The 18,905-nt window shown below is 37.0% G+C and overlaps 1 protein-coding gene across 8 annotated transcripts in view; it reads right to left on the bottom strand.

Moving 5' to 3' along the window:
• Positions 1 to 5,397: 5,397 nt before the first annotated feature.
• The window catches only part of EXOC2 (exocyst complex component 2), a 250,636-nt gene continuing 237,128 nt past the window's right edge, over positions 5,398 to 18,905 (bottom strand). For all 8 annotated transcript variants that reach the window (XR_011965863.1, XR_011965864.1, XM_072603658.1 and 5 more), the window contains 4 exons: positions 18,402 to 18,524; positions 16,103 to 16,164; positions 8,519 to 8,578; positions 5,398 to 7,164 (listed from right to left, as the gene is read on the bottom strand). Coding sequence is in view for 6 of the 8 variants with exons in the window: in XM_072603658.1 (XP_072459759.1) it covers positions 7,071 to 7,164; positions 8,519 to 8,578; positions 16,103 to 16,164; positions 18,402 to 18,524 (339 nt within the window). In the remaining 2 variants the exon portion in view is untranslated. The remainder of the gene's footprint in view (positions 7,165 to 8,518; positions 8,579 to 16,102; positions 16,165 to 18,401; positions 18,525 to 18,905) is intronic.

Genomic DNA, 18,905 nt, shown 5'->3' with positions numbered 1-18,905 from the left:
TTCTGTTCTCCCTGAAGTAGAACTCGAATGACCTGTGGAGCTTGAAGGCCACTCTGAGGCTTAGTTCTCCAATCTTACTGTCTTCCCCAACTAGAAATGTGAATTCCTTGAGAACAGGGATTGTTTTGCTTTTCTATCAGCAATCCCCACCCTTGGCACAGTGCTTGGCACCCAGTAAGTATTTAATAAATACTTTCTCATTTTAGGAAGTGAAATTATTTTCTACTGGGTAGAATAAACATTTTCTTGGTATCTATGTCACTTCTACTTTACTTAAGACTGCTGTTCAGTCGTTTTCTGTTGTGTCCAACTCTTTGTGACTCCATTTGGGGTTTTCTTGACAAGGATGCTGGAGTGGTTTGTCATTTTCTTCTCCAGCTCATTTTAGAGGTGGGGAAACTGAGGCAAACAGGGTTAAATGACTTGCTGAGGGCATGCAGCTAGTAAGTTAGTGTCTGAGGCTGAATTTGAACTCAGTCTTCCTGACCCTAGGCCCACTACTCTCTAGCTACCCTCAAAACAAGACTAGTGATTAGCTATTTACCTTCTCATTAAGCTGTGCCTTGTCCAAGTTCCCTGATGATAACCATGACATCGTCTTTCAGATGATTTCTTTATTCCCCCTTGCTAGTCTGGCAACTTTCTATTCTCTAATCTTTCCCTCCAAGAAAACAGGAAAAATTCTAATATCAGGTATCTGTACTTGCTGATCCTGCTTCAGTATGAATATACTTCATTCAACATATTACATATGCCTTAACACAAAGACATTCTAAACCTCACCTCTAATTATAGAATGAAAGGCTAAAAGAATTGTAGCCATCAAATCATACTAAAAATGAAGCAGATTTTATCCTTTTATGTTGTTTCAGGGTAGGGGGTCAGAAGAAGCAGCCTATTGACTTATATAATCAATGTTCTTTTAAATTAAAAAAACAAGTTGGGAGTTATAAGTACGCCAGGAGACCAATAAATTATTAAGACTGAACGTATATGAATAGAAGGTATTATTAGGGTGAAATAACACAACAAAGTTAATTTAACATATTGAATGGTATACATGATTATTATTTCTGAGGCCACATTTATTAATCTGCCATCTTCCACAATGTTCTACAAATGGACCTGTATTCTTTACTGCTGTTGCCACTGGTTACCTCATCTCTCCATTTGGCAAGATCAAATATTGCAGACTGAGGAGGATGTAGAGCTGGAAACATGGAAGATCATCTTCTCTGAAGAATCAAAATGGCAGGCCAAAGAGGCAGAGTGGGCATGAGTAGGCATATTACCAACAATGACTCGACTATGAGAAGCAATGTAAAATACTAATCGATGACATGAAGAACTGAAAATCAGTGGTGGCCATGTCATATTTCAAAAGTGAGGGATAACCAATGAACAGCTGGAGTACTGTAGTAGTATTCATGAACTACTGAAAGAACCAGAGAAGCCCTCCCATGCTCTGGTAGATCAAGTACCCAGGAGGACTTGGAAGGTCATTGGGAAGAGCTACACAGATTATAATCTGCACTGGAGTATTATAGATCCCTGAAAGTATTAAAGAACTGTTATTGTACTGCAGTAACTGGGCACAAGGGGCACATGATTCATAGAAGAATAGGGACGGGACCTGTGATTGAAATGCTTTAAGGAGTTCCCAGGTAAGAAACTGAACGCAGGTCAGCACCATCTCTGTGTCTTAGAGAGTAGCCTGGAGCAGGTGTTAAACTCATGGAAAGTCTGTGCAGCCAGAGCACTGCCCCAACCAGAGCAAAATATAACTGGGAATGCTTAACAAAATAAGTAAAAATACAATAAAACAAAGATAATATCAATTTATAGCTTTCTAAGTCAATATGTGCCAGGCAGGGATCTGTTTCTATTTGAGTCTGATACAACTGGACTAGAGTACAAAGAGGTTGTAACTTCTGCCCAGCATCACACACCAATATGTGTCAAAGGTAGGACTTGAGTACTTTACCAAGACCAGCTCTTTCCATTATGCCATGTGGTTATATGTGAAATAGTTCACAAAAAGGCTGTGTAAGTCAACTATTTTCATATAGTTGACATAAAGATTTCCAGGATCACCTGAGGGTGGGGTTAGGATAAGGTATAGCAGGAAGCTACTTGAAAATCCTTCAAATCCATAAACAGAGACATTTGAGAACCCTGTGAGTGCACGGGGTGCCCATGGATCCAGGTGATTCTGGGAACCATCTAACAGATGGTCTTTGTCCAAGGTGTTGGTGGACAGGACAGAGTGGGTTTAATTAACTGATTAAGATAGGGTAACCCCTTTCCTTCTACATTGGAAGTTGATATTCCTCATTGATTATAGATTGGATAAGGAAGCCAGTCTCCCAATTGGAAGCTGTTGGGAGAAGTAGGAATATGAAAACAATCAGCTTTCTCAAGTCAGATAAGAAACAGGAAAGCATCCCTGAGGGCAGGGAGGGAAGACAGAATAGGCAGGATCAGCAACTCTTCCTTTCTCTTTTATAAGTGCAAGGGCTTACCTCATTTAAATAAGTAAACATAGTTGTGAGGAAATAACACCCCTAAGAATCCTTGAAACCAGTTGCTCACACAGTAGTGTGAATTATTTTTCTCAGTTCATTTTCCTAACATTCAGCTGAGATTTACTGAAGAGAATGGGAAGGCAGTATCCAAGTAATGAGGCAGAAGACATATTTGGGTTTCAATGTGGGACTTTGGTCAGGATGACCACACTGGAGAAGAGTGGAGAAGTTACATGGAGACATGGGCTAGGAGACAGATTTAGAAGCAGAAAGGAAAAACTTGGAAGAGAGTCAAGGAAAGAAGGTACAAAGGGAGCCTAGAAAAGGAGGTACCAGACTGCATGCCAGAAACAGGTGTACTTCATGATGCATATAGCTTAGCCAAAAATAAGTGTCCATTTGGACTTCCTCTTGAACATTCGACGTTTGATGGACTTTCTGGGATCTTCTACAGGTAGAGTGCATGCTGCATTTTCATCAGTTTTTTTCCACAAACAGGAGGCCATCCTGCTCCAGAACAATGGTCAATCAGTAAGTCAATAAACATTTAATGAGCACCTACTATGTGTCAGGCACTAGATACAAACACAAATAAAAGATAGTCCTTGCCTGTCAAGGAGCTTATAATACAGTAGAGGGAAACAACATACCAAAAGAAGCTGGAAAGAAAAGGGGTATGTATGCCATGGAAGGTACCAGACATAGAGGTGTAGTGGAAAAGTCAGAGAAGTCCCAATGTAGTATAGTCAGGTGAGAAACGAGATGTTTTGAGCTGAGCTCCTTCCTTACATGGAGGTTTTGCAGTTCATGACTCCACCCTCATATATTCTGGTCATAATCTTTCTGCTGATTATCCTTTACAGTGCTTCTCTGGTAAAATCTTGTTTGATAATCTGCCCAGTGTGTAGGATGGAGACAGAGGACAAGAGACCTGTTAGGTTATTACAATAGTGCTATCGAAAGGTAATGAAAGCCTGAACTCTATGAGGATAAGTTGTAGAAAGGGTGATGATTTGTATTGGTAGAGGGAGTTACTCACTTAAGAGTTCTCTACACCAAGGACACCACAGGTTCAGTCCCTACGGGAATGTCTCCTAGCCCTGCTTTTTCCTTCTGCATGCCTACATATCAAGTTATTCACATCTGTCACTTGTGAGATGGTGGAAACTTCCGGAAGGCAGGAAATGTGACATTATTTTCTATAATGATCAGCACCATGTTCTTCATGTTTTTTTTTTTTTAATAATGCTGGCGTATTCTTTTTGGTATATGTATAAATCACTCAAAAACATTGAATTAAATAGTCAAAAGTCCTGGTGAGGTATGGATCATGGTTAAAACCCTGACAGTATAAGGAAATGTCTACTTTTAGCTCTGATTAGAGAGACTCTGGCCTGCCTCAGCTAAGAATTAAGATTCTTTACATTGTATTTGGTTATGTGATACATGTCACAAGTAGGCAGGGTAGGAAATCAAACACATATGTGTGTGTATACATACATATATACATGCACAGAACAGCGTAAATACCATGTATAATTTTGACAGTTTCATGGTATTCTTATGGACAAGATAGAGAAACAAGGGCTGGAGAATAAAGGGTGGATCTGAAACCAACTGAATGATCAGCTCCAGAGAACAGTCATTACTAAGTTGATGTCAAATTGAAGGGAGATTTCTAGTAGAGTGTCATAAAGATCTATGGCTTTTAGCATTTTTATCAGTGACATGGAAGAGAGAATATAAAGTTTATCGAATTTGCAAATGGTGTGAAACTAGAAGGGACAACATACTGGATAACTGTCTACCTAAGAAGTGATGACAGTCTGAATTATGGTAGTGGTGGTGTGAGTAAAGAGAGGGAGACTGATGAGAAAGATATTGTAGAGACAGACTCAGGACTTAGCAACTGATTAGATGTGGGGGATGAAGGAGAAGGAAGAGTCAGAGTTATCCGTGGTTTTGAACCTAGATGACTGGGAAGATGGTGCTATCAACAGGAATGAAGGAGATAGGGAGGAGGAATGGGTTGAAGGGAGAAGATAATGAAGTCAGTTTTGGACATATTGATACTTAAAAGGACAGTCAGACGGAGATTAAAAATTAGAGACACCTAATAGGATACATAGATTTGGGAGTCATCTGCATATCTGTGACAACTGAAGCCATGGGAACAAATGAGATCACCTAGGGACAGAGTGAGTAGAGAAAAGTGGAAACAGCACACAGCTTTATGGACACCTAAACAAAGGGATAGGAGAAGTATGATAATCTAGTAAAAGAGAACAAGAAGATATGGGCTTGTTCCTGGTCATGGTAACAGAATCAGAACTTAAACCCAGGTCTTCTGATTCCAAGTCCTGTTCAAGTCTGTACTCCCAGTTCAATGTTATCCTATTGGCTCTAGATCACTGATTGCCCCTTCAGTATTTCCTGTGTGTTGGGCAGCCTCACAAGGGCAGAGATAATTGCAAAGTTACTCAGTAAAGCATCTCAATGAATAGAGCACCTGATGATGAAGAGACAGGTCTGCGTCCATACTGACCCAAAAAACCCTAAATATTTATAATGTGTAGGCATATTCCATTCTTCATTACATGACTGCAGTAAGTAGGGCCTTCCATTCCTCAAAAGATCATTTCTCAAGTTGCTATGGTCAAAAAAACGTCATCATTTGATGAGTAGGCTACTAGTGATAAGCCTCCTGGAACTTCCCTTAGGTTTCAAGACATACAGAAGCTTTTTTGAGGGAATTAGTAGGATCCACCAGAGTTCTTGCTCCAACAGCATTACCTTTAAAAACCCAGATTTACTTCTGTGCCACAATGAGGTAATGAAGTACACTTTTAGCAAAGTATATAGGAACACAGAGTTAAATTCATCAAGTTATTTGATTTACTTCACACATGCAGAAAGAAATTTAGGAAAAAAAATTAAATTCCACCTTATATAGAAGACAGTTTCTTTTAGGTTCAATGGATTGTATCAGTCTATTAGAATAAGAGAAACATTTAGAATTGCATTTCTGTAATTTAATTCATAGCCACTGTAGGTACATACAAAGAAAAGTGAAAATGTTTCCTGTAGTTGCTTAATATACCTTATAAGTCACATTTCTAGAGGATGAAACTTTTACTTCCAGTTATAACAGCTGTTTTCTTACAAATACCAAATGAACAAATACAACTGCATTTACCTCTTTCATATAATTAATAATGTATATATGGCAACTGGGCTTTAAACCTAGTTAAGATGTGGATAATGTTTCACAATTAAAAAAAAATTTCTGCAGCTTCTACTGGGATTTTTGAAAATCTTGACAAATTGACTACAAATAGAAGATTACTGAAATATTCTGAAGTGAGCTTTTCAGATGAAGTTAGGTAGGCTAAAGGCCAGAGCTTACTCAGAATCAGTTTGTCACTTCTCTGGGTCACTGTGACCTTTTTCCTGTAATCTCTTAAGTCAGCACTGAATGTGGGACAACTGGTACAAATGATTATCCACAACTCTTACCATTCTGAAACTGATGAGTTTACTTCGAATCCACAGAAACCCAGAGTGCCAAGCCAGCACTCATCTGGCTACCAAAGTTGAGAGAGTGCAAGGGATCAATGGTGTGGCAACAAATGAAATGAACTGCTGCAGCAAAAAAGAACAGAGATCACAAGTAAAAGACAGACAGTAGCAAGTAGTTTTTGCCCTCATGTCATGTGGGCTCTTCTGTGTTCTTTAGGAAAAGGGCAATTTTGAACAACAATGAAGAGAATACAGGTTACCTAGGAATTCCCTACAGGTAATAAGGTGCCAAGTACTTGGCCCCTGACTTTCAGTTAGCTATTAATTAATGAAGGAACCAGGTACATACACAGGGGTAAAGTCAGAAAGAGAAAGTGACGCTGATGAGATGTTAGTCTTTAGTACTATGAAAAAGAAAAACCAGACAACAAAATGTTAATTATATTCATGGATATTTTGGACTACAGACAATGATATGAAATATATTCAAAATGTGACAATTTTTATGCAGCTTACAATCTCTGCTAACACATACTTGAATTATGTTTTAGGGCCATCTGTATGAAATAAAGCTTGTAAGTGCAGCTGGGTAAGCTTAGGACGATTGAATCTTTTTAAGTGTCTAAATGTAACCTGCCCAATTTCTTTTCCTTTTATGAAAGTTCTGGATACTTAAAGTTTTGTAAAGGAGACACTGAGAAATATATAGCAAACATACAGTTCATTTCATCTAAAGAGTATGCTCACTAAAAAGAGAATTCATCCAACATTCTCTATCCAACACATGGCTAGGAAAAGTCTATTTTGAAAAAGTATTTTTAACATTTTGATGGGACCCAAACCAAGAGAGATGACTAAGCAAACACTCCTTGGGCATTTCGAATGATTTCTTTTGTTTCAAAGGCTCACGCTGCCGATCAAGAAAAGGTCCAGCCCTGCAAATACCTGAACACTGAGCATCTTAACAACATTTAAAGAGAAGGGTCTTGCTCTTTGACCTTCACTCGGCTCTTCTTTGACGTATACCTATGTTTTCAACATAGGGGAGGGAGAAGCTTGGAAACATGTGAGCTGCAAGTGCATCCTGCTTTTAAACTTGTTCAGGAGCTCTTCCAGTAACCTAAAAGGGAGGAGAGAGGCTTCAACAGAGGACAGAAGGGAGGCTGCTTAGTAGCACAAGACAATATTTCAATGAAACCAAGTGCACTGCTTTGGTTTGTGTTACTTTCTGGAAAGGTAAATGAAAAGTTTATTACCGACTGTGCAGTAATGGCAATGAAAATAATTCAACAGGGGCAAATCTATCGCCCCCAGATTGTTCCCTTCTTGAACCGGTGCTTTAACATTTTATTCATTGTGCTTTCTAAAGTCACACATGGTGGAGCAAAATGAATCAGAATAGAAAAACTATATGCCAGGAGAGGAGGTTTGAGTTCCACTTCTATCAACTGTCTAACTTTGGGCAAACCATTTATGGTGTGATAAGGAAGCAAACATTTATGTTTCTGTGGCTTCAACTGTGGAAGTAACCTGGACAATTAAGAGAGTCACCTGTTCTAGGTTCTATCCTGAGTCAGGAGAGTTCAAGTTCAGCTTGAAATAAAAATTAATATTATGAAAACTAAATTTGGGAAGTTTTGTAGTGATTAAAACATCATCACAAAAAGAGCAAAAGCCTGCTCTTCTTTAATACTTTATTTTCCACTTATACTTTTCTTAAGTGTATATTTTTGGAGGACAAATATGACAGCATTCTGCTTCTGAAAAGAAGCAGTTATTTTAGAGGGCACAAAATGTGCTATGATTTGCCACCTGTCTTTAATACTGACACTTACCTACATTTGGTTATGCTGTTGACATTTGGATGAATTAAAAATAACCAATGCTCTTTTCTTTTCAATGTAAAGGATAATTTAAATTAATGATCTGCCCATAGAGCGACAAAACTCAAAGCTTTATAGTTCATGGTGATGTTCCATTTTTCTAGATATTATCTTCTTAAAAACAGAACCAGATAATACAGTCTTACAGTGTAAACTTATAGATTTCCCAGTACTGTCACTTAAAATAAGAAAATAGCTAATTTCAAAATCCTCCTCCCAAGCATAATAGAAAAGTTCTATTGTACTCTGTAATCTGAAACATGTCTTATATGATTTTAAGATGAAACACAATTTTTAAAAATCTCATAATCAATAAGCATTTAAAAGTGCCTACTATTTCACAGGCACTGTACTAGCAACTGCTCTAGAAATGACAACTGACAATTTGATATATAATATAGCAATTACTTATAGTAATACTACTCTCAGCTGACAGAATGGGTCAGTAACATTTGGCAATTACATAATGTTCCACTATAATTTCAAACCACAAATGTAAGATTTGTCTGCAATAACAACCAATATGACACTTAAAAGTCTTGACTCCCAGGGACAGCTTTATTAAAAACAAGACCAAAATAGAAAACTCACTTTTTATCTGCTCCACTTGAGAGTTGAGGCAGGGCTTCCAAAGCTTGTTTAAAACTAGATCTGAAGTATAAATATTAACAATATTTAATTGAAAGCATTTTTACATTGCTTTGGACAGACTTGAATGATGTATGTATATTTGCAGGAACATCTTGATAATAAAGAATATTACCAAAGCAAAACTGAGGCTATATCACCCAGAATGAAAACTAAGAATTGCTGATGCCTTAGAGAAGTAAGCTCAGAAAAACTGAATCAGGAAATGAAATCCAACTAGAAAAGATATAAAGTAAAAGAGAATTAAAGAATATATAACAGGAATAAGAGAATAAAATGGAAAACTCAGGATGAATGAATGCAACAAGACAGAGATATTTAGTACCTATTATAACCTAGAGCTTCACAAAAAATATTTTACAATGAACAGAGAAATTGAGAGGTGGGAAACTAAAAGTTGAATTAAAACCACAATAATGACAATTCAGATAGGCTAGATAAGTACTACTCAAATTTACAGGGCCTGATTTGCATTCTAGAATCTGAAAAGCATCTGTCCAAGGCCCACAAGCTGCCTATTCATTGATAATTTGTGGAGGACTGGGAAAACATGGAAACACTAGGCAAAAACCAAAATAAGAATCATGTTTGAAAAAGGTCTTTTATCAAAGTCCTTACTCCAGAGCCTCATCACAGTGTGGTAGTGACCTTAGGTTATCAAAGACTATTGAGCTGGCACAGCCATGATGGTAGATCAGAGGCAGCAACCCAACTGAATTCTCCCAACATTCCTCTCCAAACAACTTTAAAATAATGCTTCAAATAAAATTTTGTAGCAGCAAAGCCAACAAAAGGTCAGAATGACACATTTTTCCAGCCTAAGACAACTTAGGAGGTGGTCTTCAGGAGGGGTCTGTGACACCAGTGTGGGAGCTGGGTTGGAGTGAGTCAGCGGCAGCACCAGTGGTGGGCCTCGGAGGTGGTTGTGAAAGGGGCAGTAGCAGTAGTAGCTTTAGGAGGTCTCAGTCAAGAGACACTTGAAGTGGAAAGACATACACAGAGTTAAAATAAGGGGCTAGAATAGAATCCAGTATGCTTCAACTTAAGTAAAAAAGGCAGGGGTAGCTATCATGATCTCAGACAAAGCAATAGCAAAAATAAACTTAATTAAAAGAGAAACTACATTTTTGCTAAAAGGTACAATAGACAATGAGATAATATAAAAAATTTTACAATAAGTTTCTCTGATAAAGGTTCCATTTCTCAAATATTTAGGGAACTGAGTCAAATGTATAAAAATAAGATCCAACTGGTAAACGATCAAAGGATATGAACAGGCAGTTTTCAGAAGAAGAGATCAAAGCTATCTATAGTCATGAGAAAAACTTCTCTAAATAACAACTGATTAAAGAAATGCAAATTAAAACAACTCTGAGATACCACTTTATAACCTATCATTGGCTAATGTGACAGAAAAAAAAAATGACAAATGTTGGAGGGAATGTGGAAAAATTGGGACACAAATGCACTGTTAGTAGAGTTGTGAACTAGTGCAACCGTTCTGGAGAACAATTTGGAACTATGTATACCTGTTGACCCAGCAATACCCTTACTAGGTCTGTACCCCAAAGAGATCAAAGGAAAAGGATTTATGTAAAAAATATGCATAGCATCTCTTTTTGTGGTAGCAAAGAACTGGAAATTGAGGGGATGCTCATCATTTGGGAAATGGATAAATAAGTTATGGCATATGATTGTGATGGATTGCTAATGTACTATAAGAAATGATGAAGGAGATAGTTTCAGAAAAACATGGGAAAACCTATATAAACTGAAACAAAACAAAGTGAGTAGAACCAGGAGATCATTGCACACAGTAACAGCTATGGTATAATGGTGATCAACTGTGAAACATTTAGCTGCTCTGATCAACACAACAATCCAAGACAATTCCAAAAGGCTCATGATGAAAAAATGCCATCCACCTACAGAGAGAGAAATGATGAACTCTGAAATTATACTGAAATATAATTTGCTCACTTTATTTTCCTTGTTTTGTCTTTTTTGTGATATGGCTAACATGAAAAGGTTTTTCACATGTAACTGATATACAGCTTGTCTTCTCAGTCAGTAGGGAAGAGAGAGACAATTTGAAAATCAAAATTTTGAACTCCCTCCCCCACTAAAAACAAATAAATAATAAATTATCAAAACAAAACAAAACACCAAAGTCTACTGAGTCAACTAAGCTCTGGCAGGGCCCACTGAACTTCAGACACAGCAACTTTTAAAAACTGTCTAGTCTGGGGTAGAGGGGGTGGTAGGGGTAGCCATAGCAGCAAAATCATAGATCCTTAAAACTAGTGAAGAAATACTGGAAAACATGAAAAATAATGAGCCAAAAATTGACACCTTTAAATTTAACTTCTATTAAACTGTCTTAGCTTCAGTTTCCTCATCTCTAAAATGGGAACAATAAGACACGTAGCACTTACCTACAAGGTTATTATGAGGATGAAATTAGATAATGAACGTAAAATGCTTTGTAAAACATGTTTTCTATATTACATGTATGTATATACATATACACACATACATATATACATATACATAGTCATCATCCTCATTGTGGCCATCATCATCCTCACCATCATCTTGTTCTCATCTTTCTCAATGGAATTCTGGTAGACAGTCCTGAGACATGTCTCTATAATGCTAGTATTCAGTATTCTACAGACCTTTGCACAAGTGACTAAGATCAATGCCTAATGCAGTTGAAACATTAATCCCCTACAGGCCACTAAAAACACCCTATCACTCTTGAAACAGAAAAGACAATAAGGATGACGTATAGCATTTCATCCTGTTCTTATATAATTCTGCTCTCACATATTTGGTCTCTGTTTCAAAATTATTGTTATAAGTAGCAAAATAGTAGGAAAAAGAAAGCATTTTGAGAAGAAAATTACTCTGTATAGCTTCATACAGAACAAGTTAGAGCTCATCCCTATTTGAATGAAATAAAAAAGCAGTAATGCTCACTAAGTGCCAGGCACTTTGTGAATGAGAGGAAGGGACAAATGTAATTTATCTTAACCTACGTCAGAATGGCTTATTCAGGAGCTTTATCAATAAAGCCAGGGGGAAATGTATTTTATACTACTACTGTTTCTTAAATTGAGGATGGGGGCAAGGAAAACAAATATTTTTGGAGGAACAGAAAATTTCAAGTAGTCACTGGAATTGAAGCTAGAGCATCACTTGGTAGCAGGGGTGTCATCCTTATTAGCATAGCCATCTCACCAAGGACTATTACCACTGCTTTTTTTTTTTCTCTGTGGTGCACCCTCTCTTATCTCTTTGTTCTCCTTATCACCAAGATTCTTTTTGTTTCCTGCACTCCTCTTCTTATTGATCTTTCTTTAAATGAAACGAAGAAAAATTGGTGACACTTTTCAGTGACATGGAAATTCTATCACACTAAATTTTTTGCTTAAAGAGTGAGGCAGGACATGGAATCATGAGCTCATACAGCAAACATCACGAATCTAGATAGAGATGGAAGGAAACTCAGAGACCATCTAGCCCAATCTGCTCTTTTTATAAATGAGGAAACTGAGCTTGGGGACACTTGTCTAAGGTCATATGACTCCAGGGAAATTGAAGTTAAAAATACTGAAGCCTTATCTTTTATGCAGGCTTACGAGGGAATTGTGGGTCAGTGAGGAGGCCTCCACCTAGGCTACATAACAAGGGATCTGCAGGGCTACAACATGCCTAGGGTTTCAGATTTCCATCAATAACCTGAATGGTGAGAGCCACCCCCTGGGCTCCTCACATCAGGAAGAGGTGGTCAGGAGGGAAGAATTGAGATGGGGAAATGATGGGCTCCTTCAAACATAGAATTAGAACTCAAAGTGGCTGATGAAATGGAGAAGTGGTCAGGAAGACAAATGCAAAACAGCCCAGGGGAGTAAAAGCAAACAACACAAACACACAGCAGGGCTGCCTGCTTAGGTGACAACACCGCAGGAAAGAAGCTGGGGGCCTACTGGAGAACAAGCTCAGCAAGCTCTGCTGAGGGAGGCAGTGATGGGAGAGGCCACATGACAAGTCTGCCCCTTCAGGAGGCAGAATCAGGAATAAAGTCAGTGGCGGATTTTGGCTCAGTATAAGGAAGAACTTCCTAATTGACAGAGTCCTCAAAGAATAGCTAACCTTCCTTAAATTTACACATATTGTTACATTCCATGAGGTGGGTGGGGCAATCATTAGAAGCCTGTTCCATCTCCCAGCGCTGGTAGATGGCAGGGCTGGAATATGTTTAGTGTTCCCCAGGACACCCAGCTGAGAAAGGACACGTCTTTTCCCTGCAGGTATTCAAGAGCTGGATGATCACTGAGCCGCAGACCCTAGAGAAGAGAGTCACTTCTCAGATAGTGGGTTAGATGATCACTAAGGTCCCTTCCAACTCCAGGATAGTGATTCTAGGCTGGCCATGAGTAAGCAATAAGTAGTTCAGTTAAAAACAGGAGCGCCATGCAGGCTGGCCTTGGGCTTTATACCACGTGGATCAGGCAATAATCATCCCTTCATGCTTAATACCAGACTGACTCTAATACTGGCCAATTCTGGGCTTCAGATGGAAATTATAAATATGTCTTAGAAAAGGCTAAGATATTTAATAAATATAAATAATAAAGGTGTTTTGGATAAAACAGTTCTTGTAATAACGCTAGAGGTTTGCCTCTTTCTCTCTCTCCCATTTTCTCCCTTTCTCCTTCCTCCCTCAAAGTTAGGATAGAAGGAAATGATCTCAAAATTATATCAAGGTCCCATCTTGGATGTAAGGTAGGAGAAATTAATGAGAGTTTTTGAATATTGGGAGAGATTATTTAGTGAGTCAGAAGAAAAATGATGTGGAAAAAGATTTTTCTAGGCCTCAGTTTCCTCTCCTGTAAAAAAGGTTTCATTAGATTATCTCTAAGGTTCCCTCCTACTTCATAATTTTATGAATTTCCCTTTTTTGAAAACTTAAAAAAGGACTGATCTGCACATATTTGAAGACACTTTAAGTGTGGGCCTGCATAAAGGCATAGTTCTTTGTGTCTATTCTGGATCAAATATAATTCAAATCATAAATCACAGCACCATAGAATTAGAGACGGAAGATTAAACAAAAGCTCTTTATTTTACCGACTGAGGAAGCTGAAGTTTAGTGAAGTGTTCAGGTTAGATTCATCAGAGATCAGATTTGAGCTCAGGCTTTTCTTGGCTCTAACAATGTATAATGGCACCTTACCCATTATACCAACTGTCTCAACATTTTATAGATGAAGAATCTGAGACAGAGAGAAGTAATTTGCCCAGGGCCATGTGGAGTTAAGCCTCTGAGGCAGGATCTGTACTCAGGTCTTCCTCACTCCAGGTCCAGTATTGAATCCTATGTTATCTATGATCACTGAAAATTCTTACTGTTGAGAAAGGATCAACTAACACAGTTAAAAGTATAAAATCTATTAAATGAAGCCTATGTGCTATTAAGAAAATTAAATTTTTTTGGAGGGAATTATAATCAAACAATAATAAAAAAAATTATTGGAGGAAAAATAATCCTCTTGAGAAAGATACCTTGTAACCTAATAGTTACAGGTATAAGTAATACAGGCAAAAACAACTGTGAAAACTAGATGTTTTGGTGTAGTCACACCAAATATCCATATACACATCAAGTAAATATTGGGTTTCTTTAGGCAGTGTAGTATAAGGGAGAGTGTTTTGAACTTGCAATTCAGAGACCTGAGTTCAAATCCTTGGTACATCAGCTACATGACAATGATAAAATCACTGGGCTTCAGGTTGTTCATCTGTAAAAGGAGTATGATGCCATTTGTATTACTAATCAAATAGGATGGTTATGAAAATATAAAAATCATTTTGCAACTGTAAAGTCCTATTATAGATTTTGGTCATAATATTATTGCTTCCTCTCTCATGTATTTCTTTTTATTTCTATCCCCAGAGCTTAGAACAGTGCTTACCACATATTAAGTGTTTAACAAATGTTTGTTGATAACTGGATTAATTTATTCATTTGTGGAGAAATATTAGGGGTCATAAATTTAGTTCAGGCAAGCAGATAAAACACAACATTGTATAAAATTAATTTGGAAGATTAAAACATTTTCACATGAACAACATAATATAAATATATAAGCTATCATGGCCTTCTAATATTTCTTTATATAGTGGTTGTAAAGGAATGAACATATTACCTCTGAAAAACCTTAGAAGCTAAAAAAATTATATTCAGATTAGCTGGGGGAAAGCTAATTAACAAATAAAAGTTTATATAGAGTATAATTCTCTCAAGAGTGACAACCTGGGAACTTAGTAGTCACCTATAAGAAGAAAAATAGATTCTTAAGAAATGTATAACCAGGTGTGGCAGTGCAGGGCTTTAATCTCTGCTCCTGGGAGGCTAAGGCTAGAGAATTACAAGTTTAGGAGTTCTGAACTGTAGCAGGGTTAAAATCAATCTGGTGCCTGTACTAAATCTGGCACCCAAATGGTGAGCCTTTGGGAGCAGGGATGGAGGCTCCTAAAGTGTTCTGAATTAGCCCATCAGCAGTGGGATTTGGTCCCTGAGAGGCCTCTGTACTTATCCTGCAGAGGGAGAGGGAGAGCTCGTCTCAAAATTAGAACAACAATATATGATTAAGTTCTTAGGTTTATCAGGCACATTAACAATCAAAAGGTAGCATTTCTGCTTTAGCTGCTCTCTTTCTAAAAACCTCATGTGGGGTTGTGCTAAAACCAGCTCATTATGGCTCACAAGAGCTGACTGTTAAATTTTCAGTGTGAACATTTATACTTCAGAAATTCTTAAGGGCTATAAATCAAGGCTTGGTTTATTACTTTGTTGATTGTCTAGATTGAAGAAAGTGATGGAGAAAATAATAATTCAGATTAAACTTTTTAAAAAGGTAGTATTTCACATTCAACAATGAAAAATAGGAAAATTTTAACTTATACAAACAGGAAAATTTTCTGTTTAGTCCCAGCGTTCAGTTTATTTACAGACAAATTCATAGTAGAAAAAGCTGACTTTTACTTTAATAGGCTAAATATGAAAATAATTTTCCACTACAAAGATTTTGTAGACAAACCACAAGGCTCCTCCTTTCAAATGACAATATCTGCAGCCCATGAAATGTCTTCTAGGGTCTCTTATGAAGAGAGTTTTAGATTCATTTTCTATTTTCTCTTTTTCATGAAAGCTCTATAAAACTAAGAATTCTCTGCTTGCTACTTCAGTGGTGATACTAGTGATCAGGCAGAGAATATCAAGATAAAAAAAAGAAACTTCCCCCCCTCCCCATTTTTTTGCTTCAAGTAAAAATCTTTAACTCCAGACCTGTAATTGAACAAAGCACTGGCTAAGAAGGCATGCCAATGCATTAGGAAGTTTTGCTCTGAATACTCAGTTATCTTTAGTGAGGATTTTAATTGGGGCAAAACAAATTGTATTTTTATATTATAACATTTTATTTTATTGATTTGGAACAAGAAAACAGGGGATCTTACTTGCTTTCAGGTGTTAGGTAAACGGCCACAGTATCTCTCAAAGCACAGATTTCAAGCCTTGCCTAAGGACAAGAACAGACAAAAATAACATAAATGTGCTTCTGTCAAACATAAAGGACATGATGAAAAAGTGCTTAATCTTACAAACTAAAAGAATCAAACATCCTTTCACATAACTGGTTCAATAGTGGATTTAAAGCTCCCTGCATTCTTTAATTTGTCACTCACCTAAATGGCAAAGGAATGACTGCAGATTTACAAAGCACTGATTCTTCTTATATACCCACCAGTAAGGTAACCTACAAAGGATGAGATCTTTTGCAGAAAACCAAAGAAATCTGCTTTGGTAACCTCTCCTTTGGTTGTAAAGAACCATTTAGGTGTTCTCTTGTTACCAGTTAGAAGGCTGGATGAACAAACCTCTTTAAGATGCCTCTTATCTCTCTGATGCTTTCAAAATATAACTGTGGAGTGATTTTTCAACTATATGTATACATTGCTGCTATTTAAAAAAAAAGCACAACTGAGCTATGAGAAGCAGGAAATTCTGAACCATGGCTACTGATTTCTTCTCTACAGAGAAGGAAGTGGTTTGACTACTTCCTCACACCTATGACCTGTCAAGCATATATGGACTTTAATCTCTAAAGATAACCAAAGTTTAAAATTCTAAGTGAGCACATGGCAGTGCAATAGCTTATAGTAAGTCTGCTTGCAATGAAGCAGGTGCCCTGACTGGTTCCAAAGTCTGTAGGAATGTATTATGTGTGCAAAGTGCTGGAACAGAGTATTTCAAAGAAATGGTTCCTGCCCTCAAGGAGCTTTTTATATATACAAAGAACTTCTGAAATATGAACAGCTCTGCATGCCTGAATTAAGAAGAAAATAATAAAATGCTTAGAATTTCTTGTTAAAAATTAGGCTGCTAATGTTGCATGATATGTTTTTAATGAAATTTTTTCTTTTTGGAAAGCAATTGTTTAGTTTCAGTTTTTAGTGCTTTAGAATTCTGAATAAAGTCAGGCACCTTGAACAAATATATGTGCTAATCCCCATTTTTAGTATTTACGTTACAGTGTATGCACAAAAAGGATGTAAAACAAAAAACTTCGAAAAACGTAAACAAAGAATAAGGTAAAATTTTCAGCTAGATATTTGTAAAACCAAAACTGATCACAAAAGCAGACTTATTTGTATACTCTAAAAGTTCTTAATAATTTCAATTTGAATTCTTACTTCCTATTTTAATCAACCTATAAAATATGTCAATTATATAATAAGCTGTGCTTACTATAATTTTTTTTAAAAATCACTCCCTAACAGTGATGTTAAAACTTGAGTAATCTAAGCTAACTCCACATACCCTGCTATCAACCAAACAGTTTTGTTAGGAAGAAAGTGAGGGAATTATCAATGTATGTGACTGATTCGAATCTCATAGATTTAAAGCTGGATGAGACTTCAGGGAGTATCTCATGCAATCTCATTTTAGAGACGAGGACACGGAGGTCCAGAGAGGTTGAGTGAACTGCTCCCACAGTAACAGAGCTGAGATTCAAATCTAGATCCTCAGATAACAAGTAAGCAGGGCCAGCTCAGCAGAATTCTGAAGTAGTTTTCATATCCTCTATAATTTCTTCCATGTAACCCAATATTTTCATGCTTTTCTTCCCCAATCAAAACCTTGCTCTCATGAAAGGTTCTGATAAACTCACTTACGCTGAGACATTAATAACTGACAAGGCTAATGAGTGTTTTAATATGTGAGAAAACACTATGGCTCAAACCACAGGAATAAAGTTTTGATGGCAGAATTTGAGGCTTCTTAATCTAACAGATTAAAAGTCTAATAAATTGTGGCAGAATCTGATTTTTCCAAGCTGACACAACTTTGTCCTGGGCAATTTCCTGAGGGGATCTCTCTCACCAGGAAAGACAGTAATATTCCAGACTGGAAGACAAGTTATATTTACTCTCAAATTTAAACTCTGTCTAGTGATCTATAAGAAAAACAAAGAAATCTTCATATTTATCTACATCAAGACTCACTGGGCACCTCAAATAAGGCAAGTGATGTAGACAACCTGTGTGCCTGCTCATGTACATGTATGCACGTGGATGCACAGGCACACACACACACACAAAATACAGGAGTAAATTATTACTGGCAAAATACTTGAAATGAAATATGGAATAGAAATGTAAACACTATTCTTTGCTCTTTTTCTTGCTTCTGCTTGACCATAAATACATATGTGCAGATGAATGTGGATGGATATGGACTAGAATGGTTAGGTACCTGCAAAGCTCCATTTTTGCTGAAAGATGAAACACACTGCATCAGTCGACTTAGTTCTTCAGAAACAGCTTCCACTATCTTAGATAACACCCGAGGTACTAATTCCTTAGAAATGGTGAACACCTTGTAGAATGTTTCAAGCAAGAAAACAATATTTAACATGTTAATTATTTGGTGTTTCACAAAAGAAAACCAGACAAAAAAATTAATGAAAATCCTGCACCTCAAGGGTTTAATAATGAGTACTTGTATTTTATGTATCTAAATTTTATTTTTATCTTTCTTTCCAAATTCTTTCCCTCTTATATCCCTTTCCCCATACAATGACAACACAAGAAGTATGATACCCATTATACATATGAAGTCATGCAAAACATATTTATGTATTAGGCATGTTTTGAAAAAAAAAGCAAGAAAAAGAAAGGTAAAAAACATGTTTCAATCTGTACTCCAGACCGTTAACTCTCTATCTGGAGGTGGACAGCCTTCCGTGCCTTGAGTCCT

This window comes from Notamacropus eugenii, chromosome 4 (genome assembly GCF_028372415.1).
Source record: "Notamacropus eugenii isolate mMacEug1 chromosome 4, mMacEug1.pri_v2, whole genome shotgun sequence".
Taxonomy (NCBI): Eukaryota; Metazoa; Chordata; class Mammalia; order Diprotodontia; family Macropodidae; genus Notamacropus; species Notamacropus eugenii.
This window is presented reverse-complemented; position numbering and strand designations above follow the sequence as displayed.